The sequence below is a fragment of the Candoia aspera genome, chromosome 17 (assembly GCF_035149785.1).
Source record: "Candoia aspera isolate rCanAsp1 chromosome 17, rCanAsp1.hap2, whole genome shotgun sequence".
Lineage (NCBI taxonomy): Eukaryota > Metazoa > Chordata > Lepidosauria > Squamata > Boidae > Candoia > Candoia aspera.
In genome coordinates, this window is record NC_086169.1 from 1156345 (window position 1) to 1173803 (window position 17459).

Sequence of the window (17459 nt, forward strand, 5' to 3'; positions counted from 1 at the left end):
TTCGGAGTGAGGCGTCAGGCAGGCTCCTGCAAAGTGTTGGTTTTCGTCCTCCCAGCCCAGGACCCTTCCTTCTCTTGCAAGGGGGTGGGGGGTGGGATTTGTTTGCTCGCTGCCTCATTTCCTCTTTTCTGAACTTCGCAAAGTTTACCGAGCAGTAACCCCAGCTAGTGCTCTCTGTGTGTGCTTTGCTCCCCCCTGCAAAAAAAAGGAACTTTTAAAATAGGAAAAAGATCCTCTGCGAGGGGCCTGGGTGGCTTTGAGGCACACAATGCCCATTGGCTTATTTTGAAATTGGTTTGGCGTTATTCTGTGCCGGTGGTTTCCGCTGCCGGGTTGCCGACGCTGCGTGATTCTCGTGTGGTTGTATTTGCAGATCCCACCGAAAGTAACTTCGTGTTAGCCTATATGTGACACAGACCTAGGCCGTGTGGTTAGCAGCTTTATTATGACATGAGAAGTCAGCAAATTGGGTCAATCGAGCCAACCATGGTTGAATAATCCACAGGAAGCTCCGTGGGCCGACAGCCTCCCTGTTTGATCTAACAATGCTCTGCTTTTATGACGTTCCTCTTTCTATGGCCAGAAAAGTAGGGTAGGAATTGAAACAAACATTCTCAGCCCAAACTCCCAAATCGTACGCGCTCTCCTTTCTGCAACCTTTTTCTTCCTCTTCCCAAAATCTCACCCTGTCTCCCCCCCACCCTTATTCACAAGGCTTGTGGGGGGTTAAAGTTTCATGCTTAAGCTGGTGCAAACATCACCTGCTCTTTGGGTAAATGAATGATTCATTGCAGTGCAGAACAATCTGTTTCCTTCGTGCATAAATATTTGGGGTTGCTGTTGGCAATGGGAGGGAAACCGTCTCCTTTCTTTTCAAAAACACCAGAGGATTTCGGGATTCCTGTTTGTTTCTGTGGTGTTTCTTTTTCAAGCAGTGGTGATAATCGAACCTTTGAGTTGAACAAAACAAAACTGGATTTAGACCTGAGAGGTCTAGTGCCTGGATGGGCCTTCCCTGGGCATTGAAGCCACTCCAGGTTTACCTAAGCAATCCACCATCCCAGATGTTTGCAAAGTGGTTAATCTGGCCAGGTGTGGAGAGATGGTTCAGGACACCTGGATGATCCTGCCCTCCTCAACCCCTCTCTCTCTCTCTCTCTGGCGACTCCTCGTCCCCAGGACGCTCAGCCAGGGCTATAAGGGGGCCAGCAACGCTGTCTGATCGGGCAGTCTGTGCCCAAAGGGTGGAGTGGTTGGTCCTTGAGCGTCCAGAAGAAATTTGCGTCCAGTTAGGCGATAACTCGGCGGCTCTAACTGAACCCCCTTCTTTTGGAAACCTGCTGTACGCTTTTCCTTGCGCCACCATTCAGTTGTTTGTCGTACCCAGACCTGCGTGCTCGCTCGCTCTGCCCAGAAAATAAATTTTAACTGAAGCACACTTCTATGGGCAGAAGTTCTTCACAGACCGGCTGTGGAAAAGACAGCCAAATGGGTACTGGAGTTCCAGAGTGCTTACGAAGTGCCAGATACCCCTTTGTGCCAGCACATGGTGGGACTGGGTGGGGAGGTTCGCCGTTGGCAAAGCCACCCACCGCAAGTGTTTCCGTATCCAGCTTGTTGTGCTGACCGTCCTTGAATTGATATCACAACTCGGGACGACGACAGCGGAGGACAGCTTCCATGGCGGTTTTGACCAGCCAGAGCAACATTTTCTGCGTCCCACAAGGAAAGCCGCCGTGTGTTCTGAAGCACAGGTCAGACGCCACCCATCCAGTGGCCCACAACTCCCTTTACACTTTGAATTACTTTGTGCCAAACCAGGTGGTTCCAAAAGTCTGTGAGGCTGTGATTTATTCATTTATATTACAAATTTATATTTCAAATTTGAACCTCAGCCCAGCCCAGGGAGAGAGTGTTTCGTTGGATCCTCGGTAGGAAGTTAACCATGATAGAGGAAAAAGAGAAGATGGCCCTTCTAGAACCAGGAAAACTAGCAGAGATGGCAAGAGACACGAGCCGCTTCATGATTTCCCCCCTTCAGCTGGCTGCATCCAAGTTTGAAAGTAATCCTGGTTCCAGTGCAAACCTTTCCCTTGGTCCCTGGGGTGGATTCAGCTGATAGCCCTTTGCATCTCCATGCTGGAAGCCCAGTGGAGATCTCTCGGTCTCCAGCCAGGAGCTGGGTGAACAACCACCTATGCTGATAGTTGGGCAAAGCCTTGAGAAAGAAAAACTGGTCTGCAGAGAGGAAGGGGTGCCCTGAAAGGACTCCTGGTCCTGCGATCCTTCTAGATTTGTGGCCTAAAAGCTAAAGGTCGATCATGACACAAACTTTTTCATCTTTTCGGTGGAAATGGTGGGAAATCCTAGGAAAATGCTGTTAGGTGGTTGGTTTGCTTCTGAGGGGTGCTGTATGAACCCAGCCAATGGTGACTTACTCTACAAGCCCAAATTAAGCCAGGACTTGGTGCCATGCACCAACAAACCGGATTTCTACTTGCACAGAGTGTCGCAAGGTTGCCCCTTAAAAGGGGTGGTCCGGAGCCTCCAGAATTGGGGCCGAAAGCCAAAGTCAGCCACTCACACAATCAAATTATCCTTAAAGAGGCCGTCCTGGGAGGTTCCTATTTCCAAATGATCTTTCCCGTCCTGCCCCTTGTTTCAAGCTGCTTCTGCCCTTGGCAAAAGGATCCGAGGGGAGGTGTTTTCCGAGGCCGGCTCTGTTCCGGTGTTGGGATTCAAACCACCCCCCCAACGCTGGAAGCCAGCATTGCAGTGCAGCTTCAAATGCTCCGTTGCGAGACTGAGGAAGTCGTTGTGGCATAGATACGTATTTTCCGCGAAATGCTTTTACTGTTTCCGCCCCCGTTGCTGGGCAGAAAGCGCGGTGCGGCCCCTTCGGCCAAGGAGGTTCTTCCCGTTGAATTTTTCCGTGGAAGGATTTTGGGTTTGCAGCGACTCATAACCATGAGGACTAGAAAACCCAGCTGCCTGTACAGAAACTGGAAAACCATTATCAGAAAGTTTGGGGCTTGCCTTAGAACTTTGCCACCTACCCCATCCCTACCTTTTTAACAGACTTTAAATCTACAAGCGACAAAGCGTTTTGTAGCCGGAAGCTACAGTCCCTTGGTGCAGGCAGACTCCGCTGACTTCCTTCCTTCCTTCCTTCCCTCCCCCCCCCCCCATCTCTTCCTCCTCGCATTTTGGTTGCGGCTGGTTGCGTCCTGCATTGGCGCTTCTACGGGCTCTCTGTCCTGATGGATCTTGCTAAGTTCTGCTTGACGCTCCAGTCTGCTTCACGCTGGGCCCCACAGAGAACTAACCCCAATTGCCTTGCTTGGGAATAGTTTTACCATGTTGGCTTGGAAGGATTTTGTCTGGCTTTCCGAGCCAAGAGGGATGCATGGCCAAGACAAGGAGGGGAAGGAAAGGAAGATACCTTTGCATCCTGCCTGCGTTTTTTCCTGTTCAGGCTGAAAAGGATTCTGATGTTGAAAAGGATGAGTCTCCGACCTTGCCGCAGCGCACCCTCTGTGGGACTTCCCTCCTTGGCCTAATTTCAGACTGAGCAAAGATGGGCAGGAGTTTATAAACTCCCAGTGCCGCCCAGGGCACCCAGCTTTTCTTCCCTCCTGATCTATGAGTAAACTGATAGGGCCGCTTCTTGCATCTACCCGCACCCTCACCTGGAACCCTCCGATTTTTCAGAGGGATTTGTGCCAGGGCCTCTGGCTGCTTCAGCCACCCGATCTCCCGCGGGCACCGGTTGCAGAAAGGGTTCTGTACGTGCCCAGGGCAGGATGTGGTGCTGCTGCTGAGCCCGTTCCTAGAGCCGGCCCCGGCGAGCCTTGATTCAAAGGACGGCCCGGAGACTTTAATTCTTAGGGTCAGCTTTGGAATTGTTGCCATGCAGCAATAGGGAAGAATGGGCTTGTTTCCTCCTCCCATTGTTTGAATGCAGGGTGCAGGTTTTTAAAAAAATGCGTGCGTAGCCAGGAAGCGCGTTGTGGGCAAATATGTGAAGTCTGGGTTTTTGTAACCAGCCATCCTGGGACGCCTTGTTTGAGAGTCAGCGTTTGTTCGAAACCCACTTTCTTCCGGTACGGCTTGCCCCTCCCACTGTTTTTCCCTTTTCAGTGCGAAAAGAGGAAATGGGGTCCGCTCTTTGGAGAACCGAGAGGGCCAGGTTGCAGTGTGAGGGAAAGCCAGCCGGTCAGGCCGGCCTGGAATTGGGTGTGAGCCAGGAGAGCCTTTCTGGAAAGGTGGGGAGAAGGGAGACCAAGAAGCGCCTTTGGGCTCTCGTTGGCCGCTGGCCTGCAAGGGAGGTCTGGGAAGTTCAGCCCAGCTGGGAGTTGCCCTTGATCCTTCCCAGGCAGAGGCTGTGGGTGGGGAATGCCCCCATGTCTCGGGAGGGGAAGAAAATTTGGAATTTCCATCCCTAGTTTTCAGGGCTTTTCCTCCCTTCTATAAGGACTTTGTGGGTCGGCTTATTTAACACGGAGACTGAGAGTTTTCAGCCAGGGAAGGCAGGGGGAGAGGATTTGAGTCTATACCCGCCTCCTGCCCCCAAAATTCTAGAGCAGGGCAGCGGACGCTCTGATAATCTTTGGGAGAATCTTCCCTTTAACCCGATAAGGATCAAGTTTCTAGCTCTCACTGTGGGAAGGGTCAGGGTGCCACTCTCCCCGCACACCTTTTTTTTTTTTCAGTCACACAGGGTTCTCTGGCACTGCCACAAGTGCATCCTTGAGGCACGAGGGTGAGGAACACCGAGTCATCCAGGGCCGGCCTCGGCCCGCGTGCCATTCCTCGGGACTGACGCCTTGCTCAGCTGTGCACGAGGTGGCTTGCTGCTGCTGCTCCTCCTGGGGACCGGAAGGTCCTCCTGCGGCGACACCAGCTGTTTTGGCAGCCGTCTCGCACGAGGACTCTGCAAAAGGCACGGCCCAGCAGGTTGGGCCTGCTGACTTGGCGGAAACGCAGCAAGCGCCACGCGTGTTTGGGCACCCACCCCAGCCAGCCCCGTCTGCTCTGGGCACTGTGGCCACCTTGGTCTGCGTTCGAAAGCATGGAGTTGGGTTTGTTCTCCTCTCAGTCTTGCAAACTCACAGCTGGCACGGACTGGTGCCCCTGAAGGGTTGCAGTGCCCGAGGCTGGGTTTAGCGGCATGGAAGAGGAGGATTGCCTGTCCCCCCATAGCAGGGAGCTCCCTTGGCTTCCAGGTCCAGCCCTACCTACCCACCCCTATGGTCCTTTCAAACCTCTGCTGAATGCACAACCATGAGGACCAGGACCTTGACTTTTAGGGGGTCCCAGGAACCAAGTTGTTCCATTCAGTTGTTCCCCAGTTTGGAGGTGATTGAATCTCCATCATCTTTGAAGGAAGCTGAGGAATTTTTTTTAACACCTCGGCCCTGTTACAATCTACGTGCTCAGACATGTGGGAGGCCTCCTTCTTCCCACTTGGACTTTGCTCTGCTCATGCTGGTCAAATTACGGCCGTGTCCTTGGAGATCTCCCCAATTCATGAAGGAATCCAGCTCTTCCAGCCGATCTGGCTGATCTCCCCCTCAGCGGGCGCTTCGGACCCTCCTGAGCCAGCGTGGTGGGCATCTCATTCAAGGCTTCCAGCCATCCCAGGCGGGGCCTTGGATTCATGCCAACGTGGCACCTTTGCCACTTAAAATCCCTTTCTAGGGATGTGCCCAGCTCCGAACTTGGAAAGAAAAAGGTCTGGAGGTGGTGAAAAGAGTTTGGGTCCTGTATGGAGACGCAGATTTGGAAAAGGTGACTCGGTTTCCTTTCAGGCGCCTTGGAAGTGTGCTAGATGAATCTGTCCAGGACAAAGCTAAATCAGGCTTAGACACCCCAATCCTGGTTAGTTCCTCGATGCAGACCCCAGGTCTGCATTGTCAAGCTCACACTTAGCATCTTTCTCTGCATGGTGGTTCGCAAGAAGACTAAAAAAAGCCCTATTCTTCTTATAAACCCTTGGTGATTTGCAGACGTTGGACGGCACCTGAGCTAGTCAGGCCTCAGTCATCCTGCTGAGGGAGCTTGTGGGTTGAATATTAGAGGTGGGGGAGAAGAGCGCGCCACGGTGCCTTCTCTGCACGTCTTAATCCTTGCACGTGCAGACCCCAGACCACCTGAACCACTTTTTTTCTTTTCCACCAGCCATTCCTGCAAACTAAATCACGTCTGCCACCCCTTCCCTGAGCCCGAAGGCAGGGGGGAATCGCTAGCGTTCCTGGCATAGCAGCCTACGTGGATCGTTGGGACAGGCTGCAGCAATATTTACCTTTATGACATTCCTTCTGGCCCCAAGCAGAAACTCTTGTTCTGCTGCTGCCTAGCAAAAAAGGTCAGGTCCTAAACGTAGGCTGTTGGTCCCCCGTGATGGAAAGCAGGTTGCCCGGCTTAGCAACGGGAGGGGAAATTTTTTTCCAGCGTTGATGGTTGCTCCCTGCCACTTTTCTTCCCAGTTGCTCCAAAGCAAGGTGAATTGCTTGAAATCCTCACGTTTTGAGCAAGTTTCCAAGGTGGGGCCTTTGCACGATGTGTCTGAGGCCCGGCCAGCCGTCGCTCAGGGCAAGTTTTGCCCCAAGTCTGGCAGCTAAAGCAGAGGAAGGGGACCTTTTATTATATGCTTTGTGACTAAAAGGGAAGACAGATCCCTGATTCTGAGGAACAGGAAATGGGATGATTATGGAGGAAATGCTTTTTCCTTGAGCAGTGTCCCCGGACTGGGGAGTTACAAGCAGAAAGTAAAAGCCGCTATTAGTTTAGCACCCAACAGCGCAGCTTTTCAACAGGAAATGACAGCAGTGGCCTATCCCTGGTGTGCCCCTAGTAAGGTAGACTGCCTAGGAAAGCAGAAGCTCCACCAGCTGTCTTAGGATCTGCTCTTCCAGGAATGATCCTCGTTCCCCTTTAAAGTGGCTTTGCTCTACACAATCACGGTTCCACCACCTTAGGAATTGCCTTTGGTCTCTGAAGCCCAACACCAGGAAGTGTTTGCAACTCACTGATTCTTCCTCGGGAAGGGTGCGTGCCTTGTGGGGGGGACCTCACAGGCCATTCCCGCTCACCGGGGTACCGGCCCCCTTAGGCACAGGGCCGTCTTTCAAGCCACCACCTCCCCCCCACCCCGATGTTCAAAGGCAGGAGATCTCTGAGGATCAGGGCTGGGGAGGTTCAGAGCGAACGTGGCAACCAGCTTTGCATCCTGCAGAGAAGTTTGAGATGGACAGTGCCGGACCCTTCCGATCCTGTTGCTGCCCCAGCTGACCGACTCCACGTTGAAGCCGCTGGGGCAGGTGAGGGACTCCTGCAGATCTCCTCCAGTGGCTTTCCTGCGTGTTGGAACTTGCCTGCCGCTGGGCTTGCTGGATTCAGGTATCAGCTGAGCGGGAATCTGGTTCCAGCGGCTTGTTTACCTTGAATCTGGCAGGGACGAGCCAGCTGACTCAGGAGTCTGGAACGCTGCCTCTGTCCGGAACATAATGTTCCAAACAGGCAGAGCAGCCACGCCGTCGTCACCACCCTGGCCGTCTCTCGGATGACTTCAGCAGCCCTCCGCCTCGATCCGGCTTCTGCCGTTTGCTTCCCAGCAGAAGGAATAAAACAGCCCCGTCCTAGCCAGGCATTTTGTCTTCTCCTGGCCAAAACCCTTTGTCCTCGTTGCAGGCTTGGTTCGATCCCTACTCAGCAGAAGCCATCCGCGAGGCTCAGTCGCGGGGGCTAAGCAGCCTTGCTCCGCTTTTGGGGGTGGCCCCGGCGGGCTTCCATTTTGCAGCACTTTCCCACTGTTCCCTAGGCATGTGCAGAGTTGCTCTGGAATGTGGCCCTCTTTCCCAGAACACGCAGGGCTGGTGCAGACCGCGGCCCTCCAAGCAAACTGAGAAATGAGCTTTCCGCCCCCCGCCCCCACCCCCCCGGAATCAAGGGAATTCAGCTTTGCTGATGACCAAAGGTTGTGACCTGGTTCTCTCCCAGCTTTCAGGGCCAAAAAGTGCTCTTTGGAAACCCCACTTCTGCTCTGCCCCTGCCCAAGTTGCATCCAGATCCTCCTGTTTCTCTTTTCTCCCAAGGGACCGATAGCTTCCTCCCATTTCTGTCCTGTGACCGGGCAGGGCGGAATAGCTACTGGTCACCGGCTGAAACAAAGGCTCAGGACTTGCCTGGTGGTGTCGCAGTGACTCCTAGTGGCAAAAAGAGGCAGCGCCTTTGCGGCCAACCCAGCAACGGTGGCAGAAAGCGACGCGGGTAAAAGTCAGTCTTCACTTTGTGGGCTAGTCTGTGTAGCTTTCCTGGCAACAATTTCAGAAGGTCTTTCTTTTCAACTTCCCGGCCCTAGAGTTTCCTAGTGGTCTCCCATCCTTGTACTAACTGGATCTTGCAAGCTCAGCCAGGTAGTTTGATGCTACCGCCTTGCTGGGCAACTTCATGCTCTACGGGTCAGCAGAGTATAAAAGCATATTCACATCCTGTACTGCCAACACTTCCTCGCAGGTGGAAGAGTTCTCACGGGCCTTACAAGGAGTGTATTGTCTTTGGCTGAGGAGGATGGCAGGTGTAGTCCAAGACATCTGGGGACTGAAATTGGGGGAAGCTGGTCCCTGATTTAAGTTCAGCGTTAGGCCCTGATCAGAGATGGAAGGTAGGAAGATTCTGGTCCTTTCTAAAACTTTCTAGGCCAAGCAAGAGCAGTGACCCAGTGGAAGAAGACCAGGTTTCCCGTGACAAAACAAGTGGAGTTCATTTTAAGGGGAAAAAAAATCTCTGCATAACTTTATTTACCACCAAAACAACAGATGGAGGAGGTTAGGAAGAGAGAAACGAGGAAGCACAGACTTCCAAATCAGAGAAACACAAAATCATCAGGGAAATTAGACGACCTTTAAACTTTAGCTTGGAAGCTCTGCAGAGTAGGAGACCAAGATCTTTGGGAAGCTGGCTGTGAAATGATTGTCTCTAAACACTGATGCAACAGGCCGCTGGTGGCCAAGGGATGTCCATGTGAAACGCAACAACACCCCCACCACCCCAGGTGAAAGATAAATCCCAAAACGTCAAAATCCGAAAAAGAAACGTCTCTGTTCCCAGAAAGGGCGTTCTGCCTCGTAGCGAGAGGCAAAGGGCATTTTTAGAACCGGGTTACGTGATCCGTCGCCCCACGTGGGAACTGGCCCTGCTTACTCGAGGCGCTCTGTTTTCCTTCCCCGTACCTTGACGTCACTGTTGTTTCACGCTCTCTGCTGGTTGGGAGCAGACAGGGCCCTGCCTGGAATGCCCTGCCCTGTCTGCATTTTCCACTTGGAGCCGCTGGGGAGGAGGGCGCGCCAACGATCCACGAGGCGCTCAAAGGGGGTGGGTGGAGTGCCTTGCAAGCCCACGCGGTTGCTTGTTTCCTTTCTACACGCGTGCACCGGGTGCGTCTTTGGGAGCAATGCATAGGGAAGCAGGGCCAAGGAGCGGGGGAGGTATCAGCTGGGGGCTTGCCTTGTCGGCCCCGAGCTGCTTGCGGCCTCTGCCGACTTCTCGCGGTCTGTGCTGATCCGGTGCAAATGTCCTGGTGGCACCCACGAGCCCGGCAGGTGGTCCTTGGACAGCGGCGGGCGAGGCTTAAGAGAAAGATCCGTGGGCTGCAGGTCGGGTTCGGAGGAGCCGCCCCACTCCGGCTTGTCCAGCTCCAGCGGCGGGGACTCCCATAAGCCCCGTCCGAAGCCTTTGGGTGGGGTCAGGGGACTCGGCACCGGGGCCCTGATGACGCTCAGGTGATAGGGCAAGATCGTTCTGGTGGGTGCCACAGTGAGGTTCCTCGCCCCAGACGGGACTTCTTCCCTCGGCCGCTCGGGGGCCAGTCGCTTGGGCTCTGCTCCCAGGGGGACCCCCGCCTGGGGACACACTCTCTTCAACTTCTGGGGGGAAGAATTTGAAGGGACAGGGGGCTCTTTCCTGCCTGCAGGCCCCACAACAGGGTCAGAATCATCCTTGCCTTGAGACGGCTCTTTCCCAAGGACGCTCTTCTCCGGCAATAGAGGCTCGTCCGGCCTCTTCCGCGGCCGTCCACGCTTCCTCTTCGTGGTCACCTCCCCGGGTCGGTCAGCCGGCCGCTTGGCAGGGCTCTTGTCCTTCTGCGGATCGCAAGGGCCCCGCCCAGTTTCGTTGCTGGACACTCCACCACCCCCACCGGGGGCGCTTTTGGGCTTCGGCCGGCTCTCGGCCGTGGGCGGGACTGCCACATTGATGACTGGCACCATGTTGATGACCGGCACGGCGGCTGGCTGGCTGACCAGGCCGGCGGGTCCATTCACTGCCGAGGCTAGCAGAGTGGAGGAGGGCGCCCCCACAGAGAGCGCCATTTTGACTGTCCCCCCGACCGGGGCAGCGGTGAGCTTAGGAGCCAGGACGGGGTGGGGGGCATGTAGGGTTGCCGTCCCAGGAGACACCACCAAGCGGTCCCCCGGTTGGACCTGCACCCGTGGGAGCAGCAAGGGGAGGCGGGCCACCAAGGCGTTGACCTGCGGGCTGCCGGCTTTCTTGGCAGGAGCATCCGCCGGCTTCTTGGCTTCACTCCGCGGGGACGTGGCTGAGGGCTTGGGCGTGTTTTCCGTTCTAGCCTGAAATGCAAAGATCGGAGAAGGTGTGAAGGAAGAGGCACCAACTCAACGCTTCCAGCCCGTTCAGCTCCTCCGAAGTGGCTCGTCTGAGGGCCCCGATAGGCAGTCAGAGCCTCCCCGTTCAGACACGACGTAGCTGCGGAAGTCCATGGCTGGGAAACAGCGGCGTATGTTTGCGTGTCATTTCCTCCGTGCCTGACTTGTGGGGCTTTGTAGAGGTTTCTGGTGTGATCCGGCGGGTTCCTCCTCGCCCTTAACTGAGCTAGATCTGAGGATGGGGGCCTACGCGGCGCACTCTTTTATCCAAAGCACATCTCAGGGTTCCTCCCTGTTCTCCACTTTGCCTGCCCCCCCGCCAACCTCCCTGCCTTTAAGCCACCAACGTTTCTCCTGGCTCACACGCACACACACACACACCAGCTTCTCATACCTGAGGCTGCGTTTTGGCTGCATTTTCTGCGGCTTCTGGTTCGTTTTTCTTTGGGGGAGGGCGCTTCTCCCGGGAGCTCTCGGTGTTTTCTGTGGCCAGGGAAATTGGACCAAAGGAAGCAAGATGGAAGATCAGCAAACTGGCATTTTTAGGGTTTTCATGGCGCTGTGGCAGGCAGCGGCACGGGGAAGGGAACGGCGTCAGCCCCGAACAGCGAGTATCCCAGAGTGAAGCCACGGGGCTCTCGAGTTTGGCCGCACCCGGCCTTGTTCGTAGGAGGTGTCTTCCGAGCCCCCCCAAAGGGTGGACCGAGACACCAGCAGAATGCAGCCCTCCCCATCCCTCCGGCCCTTCCGCCGTTCTCCAGTGGAGCTGGGCTCAGGGCTGGCTGATCTGGGGAGCCCCCCGTCAAGGATAGCGGTCCTACCTGTGACCACGGTGGCCATGACCAGGTCGGCGTGGGCCGAGCGGGAGCTGATGATGTGCTGCTGCAGGAGGAACTGGGCCACCTCCACGATGCTGTCAAAGGAGCGCTTGAGAATCTTCTCGGCCCAGTTGCAGGTCAAGGTGCAGGCCGCCTCCACCACTTCGTCGTCGTAGGACTGGGCCATCTCCGTTCGCTCCAGCTGCAGGAGAGGAGCAGACAGGCCATAGAATAAGCCTTGGCCGTAGACCGGCTTCAGCCTGCTCCCGCCACGTCCTCTCTCACTGCCTTCCCTTTTCCCTTGGGACACCCCAAACGCAGCTGGAGGAGATCTGGTAAAATACAAGCCCGTTGTTCTGTATCTGGAGGGTGGAGTACAGGAGGAAGGGGAGACGGTGACGGCTTTTCTGTTACCGTAAACGAACAGACCATGGTTGAGAGCTGCTCTGCCTAGATTGCAGTGCAGCAGGGAAGCCTAAAAAAGGACTGCAAGGAGATCCAGTTGGAAAGGCCTCCCGTTAGCTAAGCGGAACCTCCAGCCGCAGGGACGGTCTGTCTCTCCGGGGACAAGACTCGGGGTCCGGCTGCCTCGTCTGTCTCAATTTAATCTTTCCGAAAGCAATTTTCAGAAAGCGTTGGATGATTCCTGAGTGACTCCCCAAGGCTTACAGTCTCTGTTTCTTTAAGGTCCAGGCTGGGCAGGGGTGGCATGCTGACCACTGTTTTTCGACGTATCCCACTATAGCAATATGTTGGAGCAGAGTTAAGGACAAACGAAGCAGGACACGCCTGAAAGCTGCAGGACGCCGGCCTGGTGTGTTTTGTTCTGAAGGGCCGGATGAAAACGAGGAGGGCCGGAAATTCTTGGGGACCCCCTTCCAAGGTTGAGAAACGGGTTTCAAGCCCCATTCGGGAAGCCAGACTTGGTCTCCATCCAGGGACCACCCGCCCACCCTCCAGCCCTCTTAACGCCGTAGGAGGAAGGATATTTGGATTGTCCGCGTCCCCCCAATCTTCTTGCTTTGATGTTTGGAAAGATCTCCCTGATGATCTTCCCAAAATTTGCCGCACTCAGGGAGCGACTGCAAAGGTTGTCACAGTAGCGCCTGTCGAGAGAGGTGAAAGGCAGCAAAGTTTTCTTCCGGGCCACTTCAGTTCAGTACGAGCAGAGCTTCCGGGGCGCAACCACCTGGCATGGCCTACCTGCCCAGGACTGTTAACCATCTCACCCGTCTGTGGGGAAGCCACAGGGGCGGTTGCGTGAAACTGCCGGCCTCCTGGAGAGAGGCGCGTGGCAGACAGGCCGCAGACTGCCCCGCCTTACTCACTTGTAAGCATCGTACACGTCTTGTTTTGGCAAGCAGGTGTCAAGGTACTCTTCCAGGTGATTCCGTATCCAGGTGCAAGCATGCATCTGTTCCGCCGAATTGAGAGAAGTGAGGTCCAAGCTGGGGAGAGAGAGGATTTGGATCGGAGAGCGAATGAGTGCAGGGGGTTCCATCTGCTGCTCCTGTCCTGATGTCTTCCAGACCTGCCTTGGCTGCTCGAGCACGTGAGGGACCCCGAAGTCTGCGGCCCTTAAGCACAACAAGCAGCATAACGTTTGCTTGCCGCAGGTGAGACAGCTCCCTGTCACGCCATCTCAGGTATAGAAACCTGAACTTCCTGAACCTTGGCATCTGCGACTGGCAAAGCGCAGACAAGCCGGAGGAGGACCTTCTCTGTTGTGTGACCAGGAAGCTGAGAGAGCTAATCTAACGTTCGTCTCAAAAGCTTGCTGCGTCTTCCACCGTGAACCAAGTGCTTTACAGGGCGGAGAGGGAAGAAATAAATCACTTCTCACTTGGACGACAAGTATTGTACAGTAGTGCCGTCCTGCAGGGTCCCCAAATCTGTTAGACTGGGATTGCTCACCTTTTTTCTCCCGAACTTGGGCCCGAAGGCAGCTGAAGATACAGATAAAGTTTGGCGTAGTCTGAAAACTTCTGGACGTCTTGCTGTTAATGGCAAATGCAGGAGAAAGCGAGAGGGAGGGACGACTGAGGGTCAGTAGGAAGTGAAACCGCGAGATTGGATCTGCGTTCAGCGCGCAGACTTTTGCGGCACCCCCAGGCTTTTTGCCTGCGAATTCAGGGCTTTTGCGCCTTTGCGCGAAACAGCACGAACAGAGTCCAGTGAAGAAACCAGACACTCACCAAGATACAGTCGACTTTGCTCTGGACAGACTTTCTGTTGGAAACACAAGAAGAAAATCTTTTATTATTTTTTTCACACCTCGATTAGGGCAAATGTCTCCTTTGGACGGCGCTCAGTGTCTGGAGGCTGTGCTTGCTTTCTGGCCAGCAGGATGGAAGGGGCTGGTATGGCAGTCTGGGATGGAGTGGAGTGGACATCCCAGTCTACTCCTGGTGGCCTCCCATCCAAGGACTGACCAGGCCCAGCTGTCCTTAGCTAAGAAGAGAGGAGTTTGGACATGCCAACTTATCCAATTTTCTCTTTCCAACACCGATCAACCAAGGGACCCTAATCAGGATGAATCTCCTAACCTTGAAGAATCCTGTACAGCTGCCCGGTCTCTCTCTCTCTCTCTCTCTCTCTCTATATATATATATATATATATTTCGAATTTCTATCACCGCCCATTGATATATATATATATATATATTTCGAATTTCTATCACCGCCCATCTCTCCGGAAAAGGGGACTCTGGGCGGTTTACAGTCAGAATTAAAACACATAAATTACAATATAAATAACTCTATAAAAATAAAATAGATATAAAATATAAAATCCAGCAGCACAGATCTTGTTAGTTGGGGAGAGATCTATAATAGCCACCCCCAAGATGAACTGGGTGCCCCTCCCACCCCACCCCACCCCATTTATGCTCTAAAAATACCCCTTGCAAGGAAGCCTCTAATCTCTGCCAGCCTCTCCACTCCTCCTTTCCTTCCACAGCTTTCTAAACCGATGGCCCTGGCTGTTTCTTGTGGCGGGGAGTTCCACAGATTAAGGAGATGATCTTTGTGGCTGCTACATCAGCCCTGAATTTTAACATGACGGGGCTGGGAATTTAGTCTTTGTCTGTGCTCTGCTTACGTTCCTGAATTGGACCCATTTCTCTCGAGTTTCTGAGAGCAGAGAGAAAATCAGTGCGCGTGGGAGTGCGTGTGTGCATGCGCGAGAAATAAAATGCATCTCCCTTACGAGATGGCACTCTTCAGCTTCTGCAGTAAGGTGTTGGGCTCTGTGCTGCAGCCGCCCTGCACGTCGGCCTCCAAAACTTCGCTCCCGTTTTCCACAATCTTCGCAAGCAGGCCGTGGTCGTCCGCCATGGCATCGGTGCCCTTGAATGAGAGGCAGAAAAGGGCCCCCATGCTCTTAGCCCCCCCACCCCCCACAGCAGTCCTTGGGGCAGGCATTTTGCTCACCCCGTGGTTGATATAAGGAGAATTTCTCCCCCCCCCCGCCCTCCACTTGCGCTTTTCTCCACTGTTCGCTTTAGCTTATGCGCAACTCCATTCCCTTAACAATAAAGTAGAAATAAGTTGGGGTGTAAGTTCTGGTACCGACCTTAAGCCAGTTCCTAGGTCTACAAAAAGTATTGTATGCTCCTCTTCCTTGCTGCTTTTTGATGTGAAGCTGAACGCTTTTCCCTCTAACTAGTCATTTTATTTTGTAAAAACATATGCTGCCTTTCAAAATCAGGGTGGTTGTTCCCCCCCCCCCCCAAGTCAGGTAAGACCGCTTGCATGGTGCAGGGGGAAAAAGACGCTTTTATTTATCTTTGAGGTGTCCAGCCTAAAACAGCCCCACAGCAATCGGGGTGGCAGGATGCTGTTCCCAGCCCGTTCAGCCTCGGAGTCTCTTCTCCGTCCAAACACCCCCCTGAGAGATTTGTTCAAAAAACCCAGGACTTTGGGCCAGCTTCCACCGCGGCGTTTTTTTTACCTTGTTCTTAGTTGACTTGCCAGTATCGTAAAAGCCCTCGTGGCGCCAAAGAATAGTTTTTAAACTATGGAAGGTTTTTTGGGGGTGGGGGCGGGGGCAGAGACGCTTATCTGCACCTGGCGCTGAAAGAACCTGGGTAGAAATAGGGCAGAAGTTCAGAAAAAGTGGTCTAATTTTAACCTTATTTTCCCCTAACCATTCCCAGGAGCCTTTATTTTAAGGACCCGCTGCCCACGCTCCACCGTCGGGCATGGGTGCATCCAGGGCCGCAACTGGGGGGGGGGGGCAAGCAGGGCATGTGCCCCCAGGCGCCGTGCTGGGGGGGGCACCAACATGGGCGCGGAATCCATGTTTGCCCCGGGTGGCACAGACCCTAGTTGTGGGCCTGGGGGCATCTCCGGGTCGCGTTTAGCCATCAAGCAATGAGCTGAGCTGCTGCGGCTCGGAGATGCCAGTTTGCGTTTCCTTTTCAACTTTCTTTGCCCGGAGAAGCATTTTCTGGGTGCAAAGCCCAAGCAGACCCCTTGGGCATAGCGGGCACTTCTTTCCGCAGTGGGGAACACCGAGGGTAGCTGGCACTCCCCTAAAGATCCTTGGCTGCCGCAGCTTGGGTGGGAATTGGCCTCCGGGAAGAGGGAAATTCAAACCACAGCAGGATCCTCGGGGAGGGAGAACCGTGCAGTGGCTCTGGATGCCAGGGAGAGCGGGGAGTCGAACTGCCCCTCTCGGAACCGGGAACTGCTATTCCGCCCCCCAAGGGGGTTTTCAGACCCTTATTTTTAAGAAGCGGCTTTCCTTCCTTTGGCTCTGCCGTAAAAGCCCCCCAGGCCCCCCCAGCCCTTATTCTCAGTCCACTATCAGACCGAGAAGCTATTTTGACCAATTTCGATGGCTTTTAGTTTCGTTTCCTCCCTCCCTCCCTCTCTTTCCTGAACAAAGCTGCTGTGAGTTGGCCGCTGAAAAGGTTTGCAAAACTCAGCAATTTCCGGTGAGTTTCTCAGCAGAGGTCGCTTACCTGCCTCCTCCCAAGACTGCAATTCTTCGGCCTGTAATTGGCTGCTCTTCTTAGAAAGCAGGATTAAATTGCAAAAAAAAAGAGGAAGGAGCATTTTGTATGCCAGAAAAAGAAAAAAGCCTCTGAAAATTAGTTTGAACCTCCAAAGAGTTAATAGATTCCCTCGTTTGCTCGTCTTGGATCCGGAGAGCAAAACTCTGGCCGCATTTCTGCGTTGCCACGCATATTAGCACTTTCAGTCTCAAAATAAAACAGAAAAAGAAAGTATCTCCAGGGCGGGAGGAAGATTGGGGCTTTCTTTTTCCCTGATTGGTCAGCCCAGTTGAGTTCTGCCTGGTTACTGGCCTGTTCTGTAACGCAAATGGCTGCCTCTTGGTTTTCCACCCGGATACAGCCCAGGCAGGGCTCCTGATTGGTTGAAAGGGCTGGGAAGTCTGCCTAGCAACATGTTAGGGATTGGTGGGGACTCTGTCAGTTTAGAAGCTAACAAGGTGGGGAGGGAACAGACCGTCCTTGCTTCAGATAGACTGGGCTGATCCACCAGGAATTAAAGCTGTTTATTTATTTCTTCCGGGGTTGATAACCTGCTTTTGCAGAAAGGGTTAAAGAGGGGGGCAACATCTGCACGGTTGAAAGCCAAGGAATCGTGTTCTCTGATGGGATGGGACTACACCTCCCATCCTCCAGGGGTGTTGCCAGAGGTGTCCTGCTGCAGCCCCCATCACGGCCAGTTGCAAAAAAAGGAAGGGGGATTCCAGTTGCTTCCCAGAGTTGGAAGATTTGGGCTCCTTCTCCAGCCAAGGGATTTAGGCAGCCAAGCAATCAGGAGTGAAGGAGTTGCCTGAAGCCATTTTGAGAAGGTTGCGCCCCCCCCCCGCCCCCAGTTAGAGTGAAGTTGAGCCACTGGGTCAGGAAAGTTTGTCAGGAGCCGAGTAAAAATCTCGCCCGGAGGCAGAGCGCGCAGAGGATGAAGGGCACCCCCTGCGCCACCCGTGAAAAGGTGCTTGAAA

General features: G+C 54.1%; 1 protein-coding gene across 1 annotated transcript; it reads right to left on the reverse strand.

Annotated features, from left to right (window-relative positions):
- Window positions 1-8844: 8844 nt before the first annotated feature.
- Window positions 8845-14819, reverse strand: RFX5 (regulatory factor X5). The gene is made up of 9 exons (XM_063316766.1): window positions 14691-14819; window positions 13678-13711; window positions 13397-13479; window positions 12811-12930; window positions 12472-12588; window positions 12152-12233; window positions 11486-11684; window positions 11059-11147; window positions 8845-10628 (listed from the first exon to the last, which is right to left on the reverse strand). Exons 1-9 carry the CDS (start codon window positions 14816-14818, stop codon window positions 9492-9494), a joined length of 1989 nt encoding a protein of 662 aa, XP_063172836.1. The 5' UTR covers window position 14819; the 3' UTR covers window positions 8845-9491.
- Window positions 14820-17459: the final 2640 nt, after the last annotated feature.